The sequence below is a fragment of the Rutilus rutilus genome, assembly GCF_951802725.1.
Source record: "Rutilus rutilus genome assembly, chromosome: 1".
In the NCBI taxonomy this organism is placed as follows: Eukaryota; Metazoa; Chordata; class Actinopteri; order Cypriniformes; family Leuciscidae; genus Rutilus; species Rutilus rutilus.
In genome coordinates, this window is record NC_140209.1 from 75,342,794 (window position 1) to 75,361,571 (window position 18,778).

The 18,778-nt window shown below is 36.8% G+C and overlaps 1 protein-coding gene and 1 long non-coding RNA gene across 2 annotated transcripts in view; both read right to left on the reverse strand.

Moving 5' to 3' along the window:
• Window positions 1-6,776: 6,776 nt before the first annotated feature.
• On the reverse strand, window positions 6,777-7,974 carry LOC311306059. The gene is made up of 3 exons (XR_014630126.1): window positions 7,820-7,974; window positions 7,488-7,544; window positions 6,777-7,362 (listed from the first exon to the last, which is right to left on the reverse strand). It is a non-coding gene; the product is annotated as an uncharacterized lncRNA (long non-coding RNA).
• A 13-nt stretch (window positions 7,975-7,987) lies between these two features.
• The window catches only part of LOC311305178 (sialoadhesin-like), a gene marked incomplete at its 5' end in the record, with an annotated part of 33,909 nt that continues 23,118 nt past the window's right edge, over window positions 7,988-18,778 (reverse strand). Inside the window, 8 exons of the mRNA XM_084432725.1 lie at window positions 7,988-8,127; window positions 10,058-10,135; window positions 10,637-10,750; window positions 10,864-11,106; window positions 11,255-11,536; window positions 11,612-11,782; window positions 12,096-12,224; window positions 12,297-12,435. Of these exons, the coding sequence (XP_084288851.1) occupies window positions 8,063-8,127; window positions 10,058-10,135; window positions 10,637-10,750; window positions 10,864-11,106; window positions 11,255-11,536; window positions 11,612-11,782; window positions 12,096-12,224; window positions 12,297-12,435 (1,221 nt within the window). The 3' untranslated portion in view covers window positions 7,988-8,062. The remainder of the gene's footprint in view (window positions 8,128-10,057; window positions 10,136-10,636; window positions 10,751-10,863; window positions 11,107-11,254; window positions 11,537-11,611; window positions 11,783-12,095; window positions 12,225-12,296; window positions 12,436-18,778) is intronic.

Sequence of the window (18,778 nt, forward strand, 5' to 3'; positions counted from 1 at the left end):
TGATGTAGGCCTTGTGTTTTATTAAAATTTATTAATTTATATCTCAAAGATATGTCTATGCGTATTTTACTTCCCCTTACTGTAGCCTATGTCAAATCCTTAAATGAATGGTAGGCCTATTCAGAAAACAACAAGAATGAAAAACAAGTAGCCACGTATAATAAAAATATAGCCTAATAGCTTATAAAAATAGCCTATTTTGTCCTTTATTATAAACAACATTTAGCCAATTTTAAACGCCAAGCCTAAACGAATTTATTTGAATCGAAACTGAAACTGTACCGACGTTGGTTTCGCGCATCTCTCATTCGGTCCAAAGTTTCCATATTTGCAATGTAACATTTGGATGCTAACTGGTAATGTAAAGAAGGCTTTATACTTAAGTCGAGTCCCAATACACGTTAAATCAGCATCTTCACAGCAAGGGAAATGAGTTTGGAATAACAGCAAGTAGCCTACTGTGCGGCACAGCCTTTATATTGTACAACAGACCAATTAAATTAAGCAGAATAACTTTTTATATGTTTGGTTGACTGTGTTTTATTTTAACAATGAACAGGCTGCGATGTTAGCAATGCCAGAAGTGAACTGATAGAGATGCTGTGTGAGCGAGCGATGCGCCGGCGACATCACTTGGATTTGTTGCTCAGCAGGGGAAATAATAATATTCTGTCCTTTAATAATCTGTCATTCGAAACAGTAACATTTATATTTTTATTTGTGTACATTCAAAATGACTTCAAAATGTCATGCCTTTGGAAAATAAAGAAAACAACATGATGCGCTGCTTTAGCGCGTCTCAGTCTCCTTGAACATCTTTCTGGCGCACACCACAAATGAACCAAACTAGAGTGAATAGCCTTCTGACGCGCCTACTTTTCAAAGTCAACATTTAGATTATTTGAAGTAAAATGCATTATATAGTCACATAAGAATAAAACACAGCGTGGTTCATGATATAAATAAATAAATAAATAAATAAACGTGACTTTACAGTTCGGAAATAGGAAAATAGCAAACCCCTGGCACTTGAGAACTCCTGGTCTACACAGAAGAAAGCCCTGTCTAGTGTTTCCCCAGTACGGGTTGTGTCGAGCCATGTTAGTCTGGTTATTTGATGAAAAAAAAAGATGAAATGTAGTTGCAATAAACGCGTTAAGAATCACAACGCGAGGACTCTTATTCTGCAGTGCAGAACTGAGGAAGAACTGATGACGGGACAGTTTGATGTTCGGCTGACAAATCAAAGGAAAGGGGCGTTTCATTCCCGCCTACATGTAAAATTCGAATATTCCAGCTCTTTATACATTTTTCTACCTCAGAACGAAAAACGAAAAATCAAGCTGAATTCTTGTTTTTCGTTGTTTTGGAAAAAATGAAAATCGAAAAAGGAACTGTTTTCTAATTTTTCTACTTTCAATATTAAATAAAAAAAGACTGAACGAATGATACACGGATTCACGTGACCCATTCACCTTTCATATTTCACTTCCAAAATATTCAAACTGTTTAAAAATACAACCTATAATATTCAACAGGCAATTTTCGGTCCATTTTATTTCGCTTTGCAAATTTGCTTCCACAAATTCAGTGGTTCAAATTCAACAGTAGATTCCACACTGACATGCTGGAAAAGCAGTTGAATTTCGTCAACAACATTTTTTCACAGACGAAACCGAGACGATAACTAAATAAAAACTAGTTTTGAATGACAAAAACTATGATGAAATCTATTGACATTTTCGTCAGCGAGTGAAACTAGACGAAAATGTTTGGTAGGGACGATTTGGGAAGCGATCCAGTCAGAACTGATGTTCTGCATTTGTGGTAGATGCGCACATTTGTACTGTAACGTGCTGATCTACCCAGCGGGACACGAGTTGGCATGCGCTGCATGTCTCATAAAACATTATACAATGTGAACATCTGGGAGAATGAGTAGAGCAGACATGTAGAAGAGTGATGACGCAAACTAAGAGCTCTATTCGGTACGGTTTTCTGTGCGCACACACCCGACCTGAAGCGTGCACCCCACTAACACAGAACGTTTAGGGAACGTTAGTTTATGGTTCTCTAAAGGTTAGTTCAAACCAATGTTTATTTAAACCAGCTCCATTTAAGTTTTTGACGTAGCATATAAAAGGTTTGCAGTCACTTGATTTAGATTCACTCAAAAATTATTGGTCTTGAAATCTAAGATAAACTGCATAGCAAGAGAATATATTTATTTTTAGGCTGATATCAATTTAGCTAAAAACAATACTTTTGTGCTTGATTTCGTTTTTTTAACTGTATTAGGTGAAAATACTTCAAACAAGAATCTATCAATAGAACAATTTTCACAACTAAGAAAATTCACTACAAATCCAACTGTTACACCCCCACGCCAGTAGGGGGAAGTGCCTCTGCTTTCAGGTGACCGATTGAAGTCCTGTCCTGACTTCCGTGTTGTGCTATTTACATACACCAAAGTCCTTCTGGATACACAGAACTTGCCTGGGAACCCGTCTTCTTTCCGTGGCTTTCAGGTAAATGGACGCTCGAGATAAACTGGTGTGTTTGAGCACAGGTATATTGGAGCCCTTAACGTTACAGACACGTTTTAGTGTCCTGATTTTCCTGATTGGCTGGAAGAAATGGATAAGTCTACGTAGAACCCAGTAGACCGTTCACTGTCAGGAAGTCTTGGAAAAACAACCAACGACCAACAACAACTTCACATTCTCACGAAAAAGTAAGTGAAATACGTTACAGTTTCATGATGTTGTGGTTGTAACGCAAGAGTTTGGGGTTTAACCTTAAGCACTTTCCCTCGTAGGGCTTTGTTATATTCCGGTACTGCGCATGCTCATATGACTGTTCTGGGTCCTGTATCTGTAATAATGGATATGGCTCCAGCTAATGGCTTTAATTCACCATGTGTTCTATTAATACATCCATGGTATTATCTTATGATACAGCCAAGGGATGTATGAATGCTGTAAAGCCTGTTACATGGATGTAACGTCATTAGCGTTTCCCAAAACTGCCGGGGCTATCTGTTCAAGCTAAATAATGGAGCTAGGCAGCTAACGTTAACGTTAACGTAATATCTTATATGTCCCTAAGAGCCGATGTGGGTTTAGGGTTTAACACTTACCTTACGATACATCCAAGGGCTGTATGCTGTAAAGCCTGTAATGGAGATATTGTAATGGATGTATTAACCTGTTAAGCTGCAACCCCACTTTTGAAAAATCCCCAGAAATGACATACCCAAACTGAAACAGATACAGTTCATGAACCCTTTGCATTAAAAGCACAAGTATGATCTCATTTGAAAGCTGACACCTGGCAGTTTATTGTAAATGTAGAATTAATTATTGTCATAATGACAAAAATTGTTATAAATAGCTTCAAAGTTTTGTAAAATTATTAGAAATTAATTTTTATGGAACATCCTCATGAAAATAAAATTGAAGTTGGCACTGGAGCAATCTAGAAATGCACTACAGCTAAAGCCATATGTCTAAACATTCTATGTTTAAAATCTGAAGATAATAAGTCCAAAACTCTGTATTTAGTGAAATGTTTTTCAAGACCATGTCATGTGACTTTATTTTGATTTGACGCTAAAATGCTACTGATGTTTATTGTCATCTTCTAACCATCTATCCAGTATATTGTCTCTATTGTTTTGTGGTGCAGACGATCCCCATTCAGTCTCAGTTTCCCCCTGCACACATTCACACCTCTCCAGCCTGGTTATGGCTCGAAATATGCATTTCTTTTGTCTGCATTATAGCTACTAACGACTGGCTATTGACAGGCTATTCATAGGGTTTCAGTCCCTAATTTCTTTTCTCAAAGTTTACCACACATTTTAAACTGTATCAAATGCATTTCTTGAATAAAGACACATTTCAGGTAGCATTAAAAAAATAATACAAGTATAACTTCTAGGTAGCAGGTGCACCTAGGGCTAGCTAGCATGTTAGCTTAGCACACCATCAATACACGACAATTTATGAGATTAAAACCATGTTTGTGCTCTAAACTTACTTTTTAACGCACGTTGAGTATTTTAAATAATCTTCTGTGATCTAATTTGGCTTCAGATAAAAAAAATCAGACAGAAAATATACTATTGGATAGTGTTCTGCACAATGATAGTCTATATAGATTAGCATTACATTATAAATATAATCTATTATTATGAAAATACCTGGCATGGCTTGAAAAACACAGGTAACTCAAATATCAGTGCAATCATGTTTATTGTCTTCAAAACATCTGTATCTGCATGTTACAGCGCGATCTCTTGTTAGCTTTGTGTGTATCAGTCAGGTATCAGTGACGTCCTGGAATGTCACATGATCATGGCTCTTCTTCATGTTCCATATATGGACTATTATTGTGCATATAGCGCCCTCAGGCTATTGGTATGAATTAAAAAACACAGTATCGGAATACCAAATGCTCATAAAGATTACATCGACGCATTTGGGTATAAATTCAATAAATATTATTCCTGTCTATAGAAATATGATGTAAATCTATGAGAATCTATCAATATTTCTCCAAATCTGCACAGTTTTGAGCTAAAGCCCTGAAGGACGTTGTTTTGTGTATCGCTGTCATGACGACAGCACGGAGTTTTTTATGAATGAAAGCGGCTGACGCGCATAATTCATATTAAAGGTATCGACTCATTTTTTCATTTCATAACTCCTGACACAAATTAAGACATAACTGTCACTATGAGTTTCTCAGAATACAATAGTGGTCAAATACTGAAACTTGAGTATTATATCTTTTTAACTATGTATAGTTTGTCAAGGTATAACATTAAATCTGATAGTAATTTTGAATTAAATAAATAAATAACGCTTCAGTGCGCGGGCGCACTGGCAACGGTTAACAGGTTAAGAGAAGCTCTGTTCATGAAACTGCAGGTTAACCTACTAGCTAGCTAGTAACACGACTGATCGTCACCGCTGAGGGAGCAGCACTGGCACGCACACACAAACACAATTGCATACATACCCATTCACTCTCCATTCCCGTCCTCACCTGTGGTTTTGCCATCGGCAACGCGGGTGCACACTCCGGTCCAATGGCTCACGGACATTTCTCCACACCACATTTCCCTTCCGTCCAGTAGCATACCCGATCATTTCACACACACACACACACATCGTCCGTGTCTTGTGTTTTGTTTGCGTGTCTTCAATCATTTGTTTGTTTGTTGTATGGGAGTAGTCGGGCTTTCGGCGGGTTAACCAAGCAGACGAAGAGCGGATACTTATGACATAATAGTGGCGTTTAAAATGGATTGCCGGTGAAACCATTGTCTTGTGATTAGGGGGGATTATATGTGAATTAAGTGTTTTGTATTTATGTGTTTCGGTGTTGTTAATAATGATGTATTATTACAATGTATTTATTTGATAATTACCAGTGAGAAATATTGTTTAATGTTGATTGATGAACATTTTGGTGGGTATAATGTAACTGGTAAGAATTTAAATATATATCTTTACCTCTCAATGGGTGTTTCCAAAGAAGGCGGAGTCTGGCCTATAAAAAGGGAGGCCAGACTCACAATCAGGACTTGTTAACCAAGTCAGAGCGAGAGTGCAACTGCGGTGCCTCAAGCAAACCTTTTTACTGTGGATACGTTTTGGAGAGTTTTTCGTCTTTATTTTTATTTTATTTATTTTTGGTACTTTTTAGGTTTTTGTGTGGTCACCTTGCACGAGAGTGCTCTGCGAGTAAGCCTTCATTTTGTTTACATCCTCACGGACCCAAGTTACCTTTATTCCCTTCCCCGGAAGCGAGCAGTGGCACTCGCTTCATCACAACGACAAAGATTACATCTCCTTGGTTGTCTAAATACATCCATCGTTTATTTAGATAAGCAGATTAGTTATAAGTTAGTGGTCTATTATCCCCCCTCCCTCTTTCTGATTCATGTAATTGTGTTACAGTTGCTTGCTTTTTTATTGTGTTAGGATATGTATTGTTTAAAACGTTGTGTGGTGTTATGATTTGTATGTGTTTATGTGATGCAGTGGCTATATTTTGAGTCCAAGACAAATTTCTAATCAGTGATTCTCAATTTTCAAAAAATAATAAAATAATTATGTATGCTATTTATGTTCATTGTCCATTTTTTATTTTAGATTTAATCCTGCAATACAGGATTTGTTTCTACACGACAGTTTCACACATATGGCCCTTTTGGCCTTCCATATTAACACCTAGAGTCTAACACCTGTTGCCAACCCTTGACCTAAACCAAGTCTTCGCGATCCTGATGCGTCAGTATTAAACTTTGCAAGTTACAACCTATAATTAGAACTGTCTGGAATGAAAGTAGGCTATACATTTTTAAATGATAATAACATGGGCTAATTGAGAATATCACGGAATGTTCAATAGTATTTATTAATTAATGGGCTGTATAAGAATATTTAAGTAAACTTGGGGTTGGTAAGATGCTTTTTTAACGTTTTTGAAAGAAGTCTCTTATTCTTAAGGCAAATACATTTATTTGATCAAAAATACATTAAAAGCAGTAATGTGAAATATCATTACAATAAAAAGTAAAATTCTACCTGCAAAACCTTTTGAATGGCAGTGTAGGCTATATACAAAACTGAGAACAAATTTCCAAAAGCGTACTCTCAAAACCTTTTTTTTGAAAACATAAATAGCCTAGGACATAAAGTAAGCCATAACCTTTTGACCACCGCTTTTTTTTTTCTTTTTTTTTCTTTTTTATTGCTGGATACTAATTTTTAAGACTGCATGTACAAAGAGCTTTTTCTATCCAATAAAATATTTTGAGCATAGCTAGAAAAAAAAGTAGTTTCACTATGTACATTTATGTTTAAAGACAACTTGTCCAGCCATGAAAATCACAATTTTAACATTCTGTGATATTTCCATGACCATGGGAAGCTGTACAAATACATTTAAAATCAAGGATACAGAAATAAAAAAAGGGAACTCGGTCCCTTACTCAACAGTCAGAAAAGAAATAGCCTTACAGTGAATATTATGTTCCCTCAGTTATCAAATGATAAGCTGCTGCTGCTGGTATTAACAAATATAAAAACACATGTGCAGTACTAAACAATACTAGCTTATTTCTAATGAATAATCAGCTCAATGCTTTTCAAATATTAACATGCATAGTCCCTGAAGCACATGAAGGCTTACTAATGCTACAAAAAGTTCTGGTAAATCCACTGTCTTGATGATCTTGGTCTTTCACTTCTCAGCCAACAGTAAACTCATCAGAGTCCTGGGATTGAAAGTTTCTCCTCCGGGCATCTTTTTAAACCTGAGCATACGTCACATCACTAGATCCAGCATCTGAAAATATATCAGTGAATTCAAAATGCACATTTATAATTTTTATATACAGGTTTTAAATTACTTTCTTAGATTCTCAATAATGCATGTACATTTTCAGTGGTTGTTTTTATTTTGACACTCACTTTAATCCGTTTCCAGCTTCAGTTTAGAGTAAATGTCGTCACTCTCAGTGTTATTGCCTAGAAGATGCCAACAGTTCATATCACTAGTGCTTACTGTATGTCCGTCAGTGGTATAAAATATGGCATTATAACATGCTAATTAACACATATTATTTAGTGTTCTATTATAATTTTACAGAGAGGATCATTTTATTTTAAAATAAAATGACCAAATTACCTCAAAATAAACAATTTGCATGCAATGTCCTTTTTGGATCAGATCTGTTTCACAGTGCACAGCAACAAAACCACATCATAAAATCATAAGAGCAGAGACTTTTATTTCCATTTACCGTTGTTTGCTTTCTTTTTCTTCTGTTTCTTTGTAGATTTGAGTTCAATCTCAGCATATGTGATCTCAGGCGGCACACTTACAACAGTCTACAATGAACAACAGAGAAAGAAATAAGACACTTGGTTTAACTCGATTTGCTCTAAAAAATGACTGTGATACAAAAAAAAGATGGATTTGATTTCCAATTTATTTAGAAAAGAATACTGACCTCATCATAATGACATAAAACACCTTGACATCATTAATTACCTGTGCTTATTTCTTTATTAGTATTTGTATCAACAGAGTCATAAATATGTGAAGTTCCTGTAATAAATGAATACATGAATTAATTTTCAATAATACATACATTTTAAAATAGTATTATCTTATATATGAAATCGTATAAATTCAGTTCCACAGAAAAATACAATTTCATGCTGACACAAAAAATAAATAAATAAAGCACTAGTGTCAGGGTTCTGTCTGGGTTATATTCTGGTTGGTGACAGAGCTCTGACATTCCCAGTTTGTCCTGTGTTTGTTTAGTTTGGTTTATTGTGAGCACATGGCTTGTCTTGTATTCCTTGTGCCATCGTTACCTGATAATTGATTAATCTTCCCCACCTGCTTTGTTCATTACCCTCTTTTGTTTGCTCCCTATTTAGTCTCCCTGTGTTTGCAGTCCTGTGCTGGTTTGTTGTCCATGTTTCCCTTGTGTTTCCTGTTCCCGCCTGAGATCTCTCTTGTTTCCCCCCACAGGGTAGTTTTTGTTTGTAGTTTTGGTTTTGCCTTTTATTTACTTAATAAACATCCTTATTTCCGCACTTGTATCCTCGCTTCACTTTTGACAATTCCGTGACAGAACGAACCAGCCAACATGAGGATACAGCGGAGTGAGGTTTCTCTACCTGGAGGAGAGTCAGGGTCTCATATGACCTTGTTTGAGTATTTTGCCATGTGTGCTCGAAGGACTGAGGAGGCCATAGCAGCCAGCTGTCAAGTTGGAAGAGGAAGGTCCAATACTGCTACTAGCAGCTCCCCTGAACCCCTTTCCGTCAGCACAACGGATACCTGTTCAGCTAACACTCCTTTCTACAAAAAATCATTTGAGGGAACCCGCCTAGCCATATTCCCTGGGACCTGTGGAGGCCGCAGGAGAGGACATGGTCGATATGGACCCAGACTCCATTCCCCACTTCAACCTCTCTTCAGCCCTGAACCAGTGCTGTCTAGTGGCTCCGAACCCGTGATGTCCAGCGGTCCCGAGTCTGAGTCGGGGGACTCAAGTCCGGTGGTCCGGGAGGACCCGACTTCGGGGGTCTCAAGTCCGGTGGTCCGGGAGGACCCGACTTCGGGGGTCTCAAGTCCGGTGGTCCGGGAGGACCCGACTTCGGGGGTCTCAAGTCCGGTGGTCCGGGAGGATCCGACTTCGGTGGTCCCAAGCCCGGTGGTCCGGGAGGACCCGACTTTGAGGGTCTAAAGTCCGGTGGTCCGGGCGATTCTGACTTAGGTGGTCCCAAGCCCGGTGGTCCGGGAGGACCCGACTTCGAGGGTCTCAAGTCTGGTGGTCCAGGAGAATCAGACTTCGGGGGTCTCAAGTCCGGTGGTCCGGGAGGATCCAACTTCGGTGGTCCTAAGCCCGGTGGTCCCAGAACTGTCAACTTTCCCTTTCTCAGACACTGAGGCTGTTCCCGTCAGTCCAGCATTCGCCAAGAGGGTGATTGTCACCTTTTATGCAGCCATTGTCCTGCGTGCCTGGGCAGCACACACCTCAAAGATGGCTGCCTCCAGTTCTGTTGGCAGAAACCTTCTTAGTCTCCCTGTGTTTGCAGTCCTGTGCTGGTTCGTTGTCCATGTTACCCTGCTGTTTCCTGTTCCTGCCTGAGATCTCTCTTGTTTTCCCCCACGGGGTAGTTTTTGTTTGTAGTTTTTGTTTAGCCTTTTATTTACTTAGTAAACATCCTTATTTCCGCACTTGTATCCTCGCTTCACTTTTGACCATTCCGTGACAACTAGACATAATATTTCATACAGAAAATAAAATATATTTTGTTATGCAGTTTTTGGTCAAATAAAACCAAATGACAAGTTCAATATATTATTATGTAAGACCCAAAATATCAGCTCAAACTTTAGAAGAGTGAAATATTATCTAGTTGTGAAATATGTCCTGTTAGTTAAAAGTTACACCTAAGTGTCTTTTATCTCAGCTTGTAAAGATGTATGTATTAATGGGTAATGAGTAAAGACTGACCAGACAGCAGCGTCATGTCTCCGGCTTCACTCTGGTTCTGCTGTTGACTGACAGGAGACGGAGACTCAGATCTTACACCTAGTCAGACACAAAATATGTGTGTATAATCTCTTTCATATATACATGTTTAAGAATGACAAAGTGTTTAGTTTTTATTTCTTTTTCACATTATGGTTGTGTCCAAAACATTAATTTGCCTCACTGCCTGCTGTCTTCATAGGCAGAAAATAAAACCTGATAAATGACTAATTTGGAGAGTTTTACACATGCAGTAACTCTGTATATCAAACAACTAGTGGACAAGATGGAGGACTTGCAGTTTCAATGAGTTTCAATATAGATTACATAAATATTTATCAATGCTTTTCAGTATTGAAGTAACAAATTATGGTTTCCCTGACCAGCTGAAATCTGCCCAGAAACCTTCTGAAACCAGCAAACATACCAGCTTTACCAGGTTTGGAAACCAGCGAGGACCAGAAAACAAGCTTAGACTGATGTTTGGCAGCTCACAAGCGTTATGAACAAAGCTAGTGTCTGAAAATCTGTCACTGAATTTTAATATGTCAGATGATGAACCTTTGTTGTTTCTGTAGCGCCACAGGAGGACAATGAAGACAATAATCAAAACTGCAACAGTCAGTCCTGCAGTCACTCCAATTATCACGAGATTGAGACCATTAGATCCTGAGTCTGGAGAAACTGATCCTGAAACTGAAACTGAGATATATATACACATATATATTTAACATCTGCGTGTAAATTGTACAGGAACATTTCACCTATGTTTATAGTTTTACTCTCACCTCTGACTGAGATCCAGCTCTTGGGAGACTCTCCTCTCGCTGGGTGTTTGCAGTAGTAGAAACCCTCATGTGACTTTGAGACAGTAGGGATGATCATCTCTGTAGTTTGATTCTGGATGAGTGATCCATCTTTATAGAAATCAGCACTGAGGTTTGATAGGGTTGTATATTTATATAAACAGTGTAGATTCAGATTATCTCCTTCAGGCACAGGATGAACAGGACTCTCCAGAATCACACCAGCTACAGAAACACAGGAGACATTTCAACAACGTGATGAAATAATACAATTTAAAAATGTATATATTAATATGAGGATGTTTGGAGTTGTTTTGTAAGCTTTGATTATAAACTGCCAGTGAAATGAATAAAAACAGAAACCCAGACTCACAGTGTACAGTGATATTAACAGGATGATAGGGCTCTCCAGATTCAGACTGACACCAGTAAACTCCAGTGTCTGATGGGACAGTGGAGTTGATTGTACATGTAGATCCTGTTTGTGATCCCCAAACTGATGATGAACAATCTTCCAGCCGCCCGCTGTCTGTGTATCTTCTCACTGTCCATCCATCAGAGTTACTCTGGTCCTCACAGCTCAGAGAGAGAGAGTCAGATGTGAAGTGTTGAGTTCTGCTGGGACTGATGATCAGAGACACTGGAGGAGAAACGCCTGACAAGACAATTACAGCTATCATTTGGAAACTGTCTTTATTAAAGATCATTTAAACTATATATGTGAACTCACCAGTGACCCACAGTGGTTGTGTGTTGCTGTATGTTGTGTTAACGGCTGTGTTATCTCTCTCTGCTCTGCACACATACACTCCTGTGTGTTTTAGATCAGCAGAACTGACGGTGTGTTTTCCTCCAGCTCCTCTGCTGCTGTCTGAGAGGAGGTCGTAATCATTCCTGCTCCCTGTAGAAAGTGAGAATGTGTAGATTTCACTTTACATTACATTTTTAACTAAACTTGAACCTGAATACACTGGTTTACATTGGTGTAACTCGAATTACTCATTGTGTTTAGGTTGTTTTATTCAGGGTTTGATCAACGGCTCTTATGTTGTTACAGAGCAGTGACTGTAAATGAGGGATTGGGATCTCAAAGTAGGTTTCACTGCTTGGTGCCCATGGAAGTGTTGCCCTTAATACCCAGTCTGTGTCTGGTTTCAGACATATTAAATTATATATATAACCAGTTAATTCAGATGAAGCACATCATAACTGACCTGAGACAGTTACAGTGAACCAGCTGAATGTCCAGCCTGTAGAGGAGCCGTTAACCTCACAGATCAGAGTCACTGGATCTCCTTCAGTCAACCACTTCTGAGGAGAAACACTTAAAACTGCTCTGGGAACTGAAATAGAGACATCGCTCATTAATAACATGTTAAACTTGTGTGTGTTTATGAAGAGATGATCAAACTCACCTGATACTGTCAGTGTAACTTCATCACTGTGCGTCAGACTCAGTAACAGAACTGAATGTGTGTTGCTGTCCTTCACTGAAAACACTGGTTGAACCGTCTTTATACCAGTTGTACCTCCAGCTAGTGACTCCTCCATCATCTATGTCACATCTATATGAGGAGTTCAAACCCACATCCTTTAGGTTAGTAGCCCTGAGCTCAACACAGGGTTTCACACCACCTGCATCCACACCAGCAGTCAGAGACACACATCACTTACCACAGGGTTACAAATGGTCATTGTTGTTCACATGACTTTGTTGTTGCAGGTCCAGCAACTCTAATCATTTTTATTAAATCTGTAGACAAATGTCAAAACATATTTTATAAATTGTGCATAAAAACGTTTTCATATGAGCGAATGTTTTTGTCACACCTCAGAACCGTCTGTTTGGTGTTACAACACATGAATCATTTATATAACTTATTTAAAAAGCTGTATTCATAATCATGACACTCATTTCATTGCTGGTGTCACAAGATGAAGAAGAGGGAAGACGGACTGAAGACGAGGTTATCAAATATAAACAGGTTTTTGATTACAAGGAGGCAAGCAGGAGTAACAGTGTGCAGAGGAGGATAAACCTAACAAACACTACCATACACGAACATCAGCCGACAACTAAAGACTGAACACAGAGGAACTAAATACACAGAGGTAACGGAAGAAATGACGAACAGCTGTGATGAATGAATGTCCATGGTAACTGATGAGTGGAGGGAGAAAACAAACAAAGGAAAACTGAAAGTCCATGAAAACGAGGCTAAAGGTGAATAAGTGCAGATGACTGTGACAGCTGGGGCCGGATCCACGAAAATCTTTTTAAAAAAGTTAAGAAAGTTCTTAAGATAAATTCCAAGAAGTTTGTAATCTTCCTTTGGGGATTTAAGACAGGTTGGAGGTTATCCTGACTTTAAGAAGTTATTTAAGATGATTTAATATATATATATATATTTTTTTTTTTTTTTTTTTTCTGGAATATGAATAGGATAATTATTAAATTATTAAACACTTTATTTTAAGGTGACGTAGTTACATGTTACTGCATGTGCTTTCTATAGTAATAACAGTAAATTATGTATAATTACATGCAAATGATTAATAATAATTACACTGTAACAATGACACCTTAAAATTTTGTCTTAAGAACAATCGTAAAAAGAAAGATAAGAACATTCTTAAGAAAAGTTTTTGGCAATACAAAATATTCTTATCTTTTTTTTTCTTAAGTTAGAAAATAGCAGCAGTTAAGAAGATTTTTATTTCTAAGATTGTTTTGTGAATCCGGCCACTGGTTTGTAACAGAATCACACATTTGTAATGAAATTTATTAATCAAATTCACTCACCTTGAGTGTGTCCAGAGTGGATGTTTGAAATCAGCACTGAAAACACAAAGTAAAAAAGAAAGAAAACTCATGAAAGATTGTGTATTTTAATTGTTATTTTATGTATAAGAGAAATCGACTACACTGGCAAGCCACCAAAGTGACAGTTCAGCCAAATACAGGAAAATCTGACAATTATTACACTGTGAACATGGAGCTGATCAACTTTCTATTATACTTTAAACATTTTATAAATGCATATTCTTTCTTTGCTTGTGAAACAGCATAATTTCACTCTCAGTCGTTTCTCAGCTTCACAACACAGAAATGTTTAATTTCTCTTTAAGTCTTTCTTCTAATTTGTCTAGATCTAGTGGCTCCTGAATGAGTGTTTCTGTAAAAACCTTTCTAGAGTCTGAAATCAGTGACAATAATAACAATGAACTCATATAAACTCTTACTAACTGCATACTAGTGAACATCTAAAGACTAACTAGTGAATATCTACCTAGTGCATAAAGGACAGCAAACTGTAAAAAAAACATGAAAAAAAAAATAAAAAAAAATCCAGGAACACAGACCTATTCACAATACAAGTGCAATTATTTTGAGAGAAATAATACTCACAGAGCAGAAGAGGAAGTTGACTGAGCTCCATACTGACTGAATAATGACAGACGGTTAAAGACAGACTGAGTTAACCCTCTGATGGTCTTCGTTTAGCAGTCACACTGGGGGCCTTCCCGGTCAGAAGTGACCGGACACCTAAAAATGAAACTTCCTCCATCCCAGTAAAAACCAATGCAATTTATTTTTGTTCTATAATATTTATTCTTTTTAATTTAGAATTTTGAGACAATTTGATTGAACTTATTAATATTTATGCAATATTTATAGTCCATTTTTTGCCATTGAAAATAATGTTTTTTTTAAAAAAAAACACAATAATTTCTATGCAGTATTTTCGGGTAAAATAGAGACTAGGCTTTCAGAGAAAAAAAAAAAAAAAAAAAAAAAAAAATTATTAAACATAAAATTAAATAAAACATGTTGTTGCATGGGTTTACCACTAGATGCCTGTATAGCTCTAAATGGAGATGTTTGTGAATTCTAGTTGTTTTTGGACCAAATTACTTACTTTTAAGATTTGGATTGAATGTATTTTTTTAGAAATTCTCAAATAATACTTTTTGCCAAGGTTTATAACATTTTATTAATTATTATTTTAATAATTTTAATAATTATTATATTAATTATATATACATATATTAATTATAATTATTAATTATGTTATGTTTTTCACTCTTGATGTTTTAGAGTTTCACCCCTTCATTGCTGAGCACTTTTTTTCTGCATCGTGGCCGATTTGTAGAGAATTTTTGTGTTTTTGTCAATTTCCCATTCATTTCCTATGGGGGTCATTTTGACCGAAGACCAAAATCGTGACTAATTTTTTTACGAACACTTAGCATGCTCGGATCATGAACTCAATTTTTTTGTGTGTTCACATACCTAATGCCAGAAAAGTCACCAAGTTTCGTAACATTCTGATGAAGCCGTGATTTTTAAAAATTCAAAACAGATTTTTGTAATCTGAATTTATTGGTGTGTATGTGTATAAACGTGTGTTTGTATGTGTGTGTGTGTGGGTGGGTGTGAATTTTTTGCACTCTTGATGTTGTAGAGTGTCACCCCTTTACTGCGGTGTACTTTTTTTTAGAATCGTGTCCGATTTGTAGATTGTACAGACAAAAATTCAGAGAATTTTTGTGTTTTTGTAAATTTCCCATTCATTTCCTATGGGTCGGTCATTTTTGACCGAAGACCAGGAGTGTGACTATTTTTTTTATGACCACTTAGCATGCTCGGATCATGACCTCAATTTTTGTTTGTATTCACATACCTAATGCCAGAAAAGTCACCAAGTATCATAACCTTCAGATGAAGCTGTGATTTTTAGAAATTCAAAACAGAAAATTATTCGGTCAGAAATGGCCGAGGACCATCAGAGGGTTAAAGCCTCAAGACTTCCTGATACATAGTCAGATCATTAGGAACATAATGACAGATGAAAGAAGACATACAAATGTACCTCATGTGTTTTACAGAAAACCTTTTGATAATCTTGTAACTCATTTTCAAAAATGTCACGCAAGTTTCCTACTGAAATGTTGTCAGGACTTAATCCATATCAAAGTGAACAGCATAAATTTGCCATTATGAGAAGTAATGTTCTTGTGTTTAATGGAAAAGGAATCATAACTTTGATGGATCTTTATTGTAATAATGGTATTCGATGTATTTATAACTTTATAAGTTAAGAAGCAGAAACTGGTGAACAGCTGTTGTTCCTCCCACACTGGTTAATGTCACTGATCTGAAAGAGAAGAAACCAAACCACAACTATGAGCTCATCTCGATCTATTTCTAATCTATCAGGCCTCTAACAATAAAGGTGTCGAGTTTGGCACTGATATATTTGTACATGTGAAAAGTTTTATATTCATACACCAAGACAAGGGGTAACGACTTTAATGCTTGTTCCTCTTAATTTAGTGAATTCAGCTTCTGTACGACTCAAATAACAATTTTGTTAGTACTTTTGAGAAAGTAACTTTTGAAAAAAAAAGAAAATAAATATAATTCTTGTCTTACTGTTCTCAGCATTTCAATTCTTGCCAAAGGTCATAAGTCTTATTGTCATTTGCACATTTTTCATATGGTGGAAACCGGAAGACTGAAATTTGTAAGACAGGCTATGAACGCAAACAAATGTAATAAGTTAGCTCAAATGGGAAATATTAATAATAACTCATAATTATCAGTTATGATTAATTATTAATATTTGGGTCAGTTAATTGGATTAACTTGAGGTAGGTAAATTAATATTACAATCAACAGAGGTGAGTAGTAACGAAGTACATTTACTTCGTTACATTTACTTGAGTATTTTTTGGGAAAATTTTTACTTTTAAGAGTAGATTTGAATGTGGGTACTTTTACTTTAACTCGAGTACATTTCTAATGAAAAAACTGTACTTTTACTTCGTTACGTTGGGCGACGTTCCTCTCGTTACTTTATTTTAACCCCCTGGGGTCGGCTATCTTTATCAGTGCAAAAAAGAATCAAAATACTAATATTAATTTTTATCTTATATGCTTGTGTTATACATCAATCGATCCTGTTAAGTGTGTATTATTTTTGTGTATACTCATAATAAAAACAAAGTGTTGTGCTTTTTGCCAAATAAAGAAAAATAAACATGATGCGAGTTCTGCCTCCTCTCCATCAGTGAAGTCCATTCTGAAATGCGTCCGAAAATTAACCATAACTCAGCGAATACTTCTCACACAGACACGTGAGATATGTTTTTATGAAGCTTGAATTCTCTTCTTTTAAGTGAAGTAATTAATATAAAAAACAAATGTTTTCAACTCATGTAATCCGTTTGAAAGCAGTACCGTTTTTCCCTTCTCCCTTCATTATCTCTAATGAGCTGAGGCCGCCCCGCCCCCGGCACTATTCACATGGTAAATAGTTTAGGTGATCTATGCTTCGCTCCCGCCCCCCGATCAATGCCTTGAAAACACGAAGTTTCATCAGATCAGATTCACTGATAGTTCATCGCGTTTAGAGAGGATGGCTCGCTTCTCCGGTAAAGACGCCCTTCAGATGATTCTGGACAGCGAGGAAGAATTCACCTTTTCCTCAGAGGAAGATTGTAACTCAGACGACGAACGGCAGCATTTTCAAGAGCGAATTGATCACGCCGAGGATAAAAGTTCGGAGTAAGTTGTTTACTGTTATATAATTGCTTTTGTGATAATATATAACTTTATATATATTTAATTTCTGAATTTTCAGTCTATATTTTCCCTAGTTTTGGCTAGCTTTTGACACCTTACAGGAACGATTGCCTTACAATATCCCTAACATTCGTGTAACTTATATGCTAAAGTGTAAACTTTTTTAAATGTGATATTGCTCTTTAAACATATTTGTATATTAAATATATTTCACTCAGTTTTGATTAGCTTATGACACTGAATCATGCTAAAATACTGCCTTATGCGTAATGTAGATCAGTGGTTCTCAACTCCAGTCCTCGGGACCCAGTGCTCTGCACATTTTGTATGTCTCCCTTATTTAACACACCTGAATCAGATCATCAGCTCATTAGGAGAGACTCCATGAACTGAACTGAGTGTGTCAGATAAGAGAGACAGTGGGTCCTGAGGACTGGAGTTGAGAACCACTGATGTAGATTGTTTGTGAATATCTGCTTATAGGTTATATAATGTGGTTTAGTGCAAATATATTTCAGCCTCCGGTAAAATATGTGATACTGTCTAAATACATTATATTTTTATATAAATGTTCTGGTTTTGGTTGGCCTATGACAGTATTTATCATGCTGCCTTATGCACAGATGTTTGTGAATACAGACTGTGTAAATGTTTTAGTGATGTGTCGTTCGCGAACGATCCGTTTATTGCGTGCGTCACTAAATGCGTGCAGTCTTTATGGCCCATCAATACTCGCGGTGACGCGGTCTATGGCTCATAAATAGATATTTCTCCGTCCTATCGCCCATCAACAGACATTGTGCGCCCATAACCATCAATTGCTCATCAGTTTACTTTGAATAATGTATGCTAAGAACATTTAGTTCCTCCACATAGAGGAATAACAATAAAGCAGATTGAAAAACAAAACCTTTGAATATCCTCTACTTCTTTGTTCAGGCTGCCTCACTTGATGGGCCGTTAGCCATTGGGGGAGTGTCTGTCACACCCCTGGTCTGAATCTCATTAATATTGATAGGCCATTACCACTCCCATGCATAAACCTCTTCTGACAAAAAAACTGTTTTACAAAGTGTAAATCAATGTATTGTTTTATGACAACGACTAGGCAGGATGATTTTCACATCATTTTGAAGCCAGAACTCGAAGCAACAACATTCATTAGTCAAAAGTCTTGTTGACACATATTTAGTATGTGTTTTGTGGTCTTATTTTAGCAACTTTCATTTTTATTTTTTTCAATAACCACGCATAAACATTATTCTCTTAAAAATTCAAACATATACATGTTGATCACATATTATGGTA